Here is a 4992-nt window from a genome sequence, read left to right on the forward strand (position 1 = left end):
AAAACGAGCCTGGCACGGCCCCGCTCCCGCACTGCCCCCGGGGGGTCGCGCCCCTCCGTCGCCCCGCGGATTCCCTGGAGCAGTTTTGCTCAGCGGGTCGGGATCCGGCGGGGCCAGGACCGTGTTTCTCCCCAGGCAGCTGCTTTGGCTGGAATTACCGGTTTTCTTCTGCGGAAGCAGCTAGTTGTTGGGCTTTTCCACCCAGCACGTGCCCAGGTACGGTAAGTCCAGCGGGAGCCTGCTCCTGCCGCGCACGGCCCCGTCCCTGCCCCCAGCTCCCTCTTCCAAGGCTTCCTCCATCGCCACCGTCCTCGGGCCGGCGGCAGCGGGGCGCGGGCTGCGGGGGCCCGGGCTGCGCCCGCGGGTGCTCCCCGCCCCGCGCTACGGAGAGCGGCACCCGAGGGGCGGCAGTCACCAACCCGCTATGAATTCCCCCGGCTCGGCCTCGGCCGCACGCAGCCCGCGGCGATCCGCGCGCGTCTCCGGAAGCTGAAGGAGCGCCCGCACCGCGGGACGCGGGCCGGACGGTGCACAGGGTACCGAGGGACGTCCGGAAACGTCTCCTTGACCGGCTGGAGCGCGCTGGGACAGCTCGGCGCAACCCCCGTGGCAGTCGCAAAGAAAAGCTGCGGGCGGCTGGTTTCTCCGCCCCACAAAGCGGCGGTGGTCTCCAACCTGTGCCAGCCCCCAGGCAGCGAAGCCAAAGCACGCGCTGCAGGAGAGCGGCGGAGCCGCCCTCCCCGCGCGGTGGCCGTGGCCAGGGGGGCCACCACTTTAGCAGTGGGCACGGGCAACACCGGAGGACCGTGACTCCGCCGCGAGCGTTCAGGTTGCGTTTACAGTACCGTCGTCTCCTTCTCCGTCATTGAAGACATCTTGGAGAAGCTCCTGTGAACAATGCTGGAGTGGCCCGTCTCCTCGCTGAGGGCGTTCACCAGTCTGGAAAAGATGGCGACCTTGAACTTCTTGAAGTCCTGGCCCATGAAGACATAGAGGACGGGGTTCATGCAGCTGTTGGAGGCCGCGAGGGCCGTGGTTATAGGAATGCCGATCTCAAACACGGAGAACGGGACTGTGTGGGGCTCTGTTTCCAGGAGATTCAGCAGGTGGTAGGGGCTCCAGCAAAGGAAGAAGGTGACTATAATGGTGACGATGATCTTAAAGGGCTTTTTGGATTTGGCAAGGCGGTTTCGTCGTAGGTTGAAGACGATGGCGATGTAGCAGAAGGTGATGATGGTTATGGGAAGGATGTACCCGGCGAGGAACCTCGTGATGGTCACTGTTCTGTGTCTTGCTAGCGCCAGGGGTAGATAAGATTTATTGCTGGACAGGGAGAAGTTGCTAAAACAAATCACGGAGCTGGAGGCTTGGGCCGTGTCTCGGAAGATGAGAGAAGGGCAGCTCATAACGATGCCGATGGTCCAGATAATCAAGCAAACTAAATATGCTAGGTTGGTGGATCGATGGTTTTGAGACCAGACAGGAAAGACCACTGACACGTAGCGATCGAAACTGATGGTGGTGAGCAGGAGGACGCTGGTGTACATGTTGAGGATGAGAAGGAAGGAGTTTAACTTGCACATGATTTTCCCAAAGATCCAGTGGTACCTCAKAGCAGTGTAAGCAATATTTATGGGCAGGAAGATGTTGAAGAGGAAGTCAGCGACAGCCAGGTTGAGAAACCAGATGGCATTGACCGACTTCTTCATCTTTAGAGTTATGATTGCAATGACGAGGCCATTCCCTAGTAACCCCAACACACAGGACACGCTGTAAATGACAACGGAGAGGATCCTGGCAATGTCTTTTCCATCGTGGGATGGGTTTGTCTTCAAGCTGTCTAACTCRTCATAGGTATAATCCGTATCATCATTATAGTTATGAATATATTCAGAGTAATCAGAAAAATTCTGCAGGCCCATGATCTGTAGGCAGTTCGCAGTCTTCTGGGTACTGGGGTCTCTGAGCGATGATGCTTCTGCTTGTCTCTGCTGTGCCAACACACAAAGTCACATCAGGCAACACAGACGCTGGGGGAGCACCACAGTCTGCTCCAGCGGAGGGAGCCCCCGAGAAAGGCACGCGGGCACGGCAGGGCCCGGGAGGAGCCAGCTCGGGTACGCGGAGCGAACAGCGGCGCCCGTGCCCCACGTGGCACCCTGCAAGCACGGCTAAAACCCACGGCGGGTGCCGGGCGCGCAGAGAACCGGGGCACCTCCGCGCCCGGCCGGTGCTCCCGGCACACCCGCGGCTGTCGTACCTGCCGCGCGAGCGAGCTGGGAGCCGGGCAGGGAACGCGGCCGGGGACACGGGCACTGACGTCAGCTCCGAAACGACCGTGGGGCAGGTTCCCAGGCGCCGCGGTGGCTTTTTGCCACCTGCTGTGGTTTGTGCGCGGTGGGTGCTGGCGGGAAGCTTGCAGCCGCCCCGGGGAAGAGGCTGTTCCCACGGCTCCTCTGCTAGGAGTCGCTTAGGATTTACAGCCCTCTTACCGAGGCAGAAATCAGGTCTCTGAACCACAGGACGTGATTCAGAGTCGTCTGTCATTACCAGGATGCGGTTGTAGCCTCATCCTGCAAAACAGGCTTATTACTCACCTACCTCCAGGGAAAAAAATTAGGATTATGCTCATTAATAGCTCATTAATAGCTTTGAGATCTTCCCATTGCTGCGCGTTATGGCCCTTCTCTTCTACCTCCTGGGCACTTAGCGAACTGCACGCTTCGCAGGAAATCCTGCGCGCGGCYAAGCACRCAGCCCCGCGGGKGCCGGGCCGGGCTCAGCGCGGAGCCGGCGCTAGCGTGAACGCCGGGGTGAAATCTCACCTGCTCTCCTGTGTTGGGGCGTGTTTTCAGCTCCGCTCCCGGCGGCCCCGCAGCGCGGCTTTACCCGGGCGCTCAGCAGCTGGGAACCCTGGAAGAGCCGGAGGAAGAGCAGGCGGTTCGGCGTCCCGAGGCAGCKCCTTCCCTAGGGAAGCGCGTTAAGGGAGGGAACAGATCAGCGGGGCAAAGCGAGCAGCAGCCGCCGCGRTTTAACCCCGCGCCGCGGGGCCGGGGCGGTGTTTTGAGCCACAGAGAGCAAGCGCCGCGTTGCAGCATCCYCTACGCCCTCGCTCTGCCCGGCCTTTCCCGGCACCTCCCGAGCCCCCGGGAGCCTCCGGCCCTGGGAAAGGCACCTGCGGTGCCAGTGGGAAACCCTGGCGGAGAAACCCTCCCGCTGCCGGTTTTCAGCCGCGCRGCATCGGTCTTCCCGCACCGCCCAGGCCACGGCGCACGCAACGAGCTGGAAAAGGCCCTCGGGTGCCAGCACCGGCGCGTGCGCCCGAGGAACCCCCGACGCAGCCGACAGTAACGGTACTGCAGATGATTAAACCCAGAAACACGCGTGCGGTGCCCGGGATCTCGCACAGTTCTTCCTCCGATTAATTTTAAAACGCGCAGGGCGCCTATTTTTAATTGCGATTAAACTCCCCGGGGCGCCGGCGCCCCTGCGGCGAGCGCCCTCTCGTCTCCCGCGGCGCAGGTCCCGGGCACCGTCCTTCCCCGCCGGCTCAGGGTTCGTCCTCCCCGCCGTCCCCGTTGGAGACCCCGCGGAGGAGGGACGTCGCCCGCKCCGGGGAATCTCCTCCGGCTCCAGCGGGGACTGAAACGCGCCGTGAGCGCGCGGCTCTCCCGCCCGCGGGAGCCACGGGAGGGCAGCAAGAAAGAGCCAGGATCGGAGCGAGCAGCTCTCGGGACCCGGCTCCGGGGCGCTGCCGGTTTAGCCAGCGGCCGCCGCGGTAACGGCTCCGCGGTGCCCGGATCCCCGGGGAGCGCGGGAAGGGCCCCCCCGCCCGGCACGGCTCCGCGCTCCGGCGGGAACCGCGCGGCGGCTCATGGAGCTCGTTTGCCCCCGCCGGGCACCGTGCGATGCGCACGGGTCGCTCCCGGGCACTGCGCAACCCCACGTCCCTCCGGGTCGCGGTCAGAGCCCCCRGCCCCAGAGGGGAAACTGAGGCAGCAGGTGCAGCCCGGAGAGCGGCGGCACGACGAAGGAGACGTCCCGGACTCGCGGCCCCCCCCAGCATCCCGCTCGGCCGCGCCGGACCCCCAAAAAGCTGCCCGAGGTGGCCCGAGGCAAGGCAGCAGCGTGGGGCAGCCCGAGCCCTACCTGCGCCCCCGGCGCCGGGCTGCGTCCCGGGAGTGCCGGCGCCGTTCCCAGCCCCGCGGCTCCCTCCTCGCCCGGCCTCCCCGCAGCCCCTCGTCCTCAGCCCGCGCGAGCGGGGCAGAAGAAAGAAATAACTGGGAAAAGCAGCCTTAAAAAGAGCCCGCTTTGCCCAGGGTGGGACAGAATAACAGCGTGAGTCAGTGTTTGTCTGGGCAGCGGCGGCGGCGGCCGYGGGGCGCCCCGGGCTCCGCGAGCCGCCCGGGCTCGCCTCCAAGCGCGCCTCGGGCAGAGCTCCTCCCGGGCGAAGCCGCCGCGGAGCCGAGCGGGGCAGCGCCGGCTCGGCCCTGCTCCCCCCTTCGCGCGCCAGGTTAGCGCTGGAGAAGGGGAGTTTGTACCTACAAGGCAAAGATTTTCTTTAAAAGGGCAGTTTATGTTTCTGCATCGCTTAAAATGACTTGAGCTGCTTCCGAGATGATAAAAATTCTTTTATCTCCTATTCTTTTTGCTTTATAGCGGTCGCTATTAATTTTAGGCTCTCTTGGCATTTTGCAGGCAATAAAAAGGCCAATAAAACTCCCTTTTTTCTGCAAACGGCGCATCTCCGAGATCCTCCTCTCCCGGCAGGCGGCACGGCGCACTCCGGGAGACGGCTGGAGCGCCGCCCGCTCCGCCCCGCGTCAMCCGCTCGGGACTTCGAGGATGCAAAGGGGAGCAGAAGCGAGGGAAGGAAACGGGTCCGGCGAGAGCGGGGCCGAGCGCGGCGGCGGCAGCGTTTCCTCCGGGCGGAAAGCTCCCCCGGCTTTGCCCCGGGAAGGCTGCAGCGGCGGGACGCAGCCCGCGGGACGC

General features: G+C 64.2%; 1 protein-coding gene across 3 annotated transcripts in view; it reads right to left on the reverse strand.

Moving 5' to 3' along the window:
- Positions 1–460: 460 nt before the first annotated feature.
- The window catches only part of CMKLR1 (chemerin chemokine-like receptor 1), a 6091-nt gene continuing 1559 nt past the window's right edge, over positions 461–4992 (reverse strand). The window contains exons 1-4 of one of the 3 annotated variants that reach the window (XM_085313483.1): positions 4150–4251; positions 2826–2967; positions 2261–2573; positions 461–1988 (exon numbers count right to left, since the gene is read on the reverse strand). In XM_085313483.1, coding sequence (XP_085169609.1) covers positions 837–1922 — 1086 coding nt within the window. In that variant the 5' untranslated portion in view covers positions 1923–1988; positions 2261–2573; positions 2826–2967; positions 4150–4251 and the 3' untranslated portion in view covers positions 461–836. Of the gene's footprint in view, positions 1992–2260; positions 2574–2825; positions 2968–4149; positions 4252–4992 lie in introns of those variants that run through there. The other 2 variants (XM_085313481.1, XM_085313482.1) reach the window with 2 other exon arrangements.

The sequence above is a fragment of the Rhea americana genome, unplaced genomic scaffold, assembly GCF_003343005.1.
Source record: "Rhea americana isolate MKP2758 unplaced genomic scaffold, rheAme1 scaffold_389, whole genome shotgun sequence".
In the NCBI taxonomy this organism is placed as follows: domain Eukaryota; kingdom Metazoa; phylum Chordata; class Aves; order Rheiformes; family Rheidae; genus Rhea; species Rhea americana.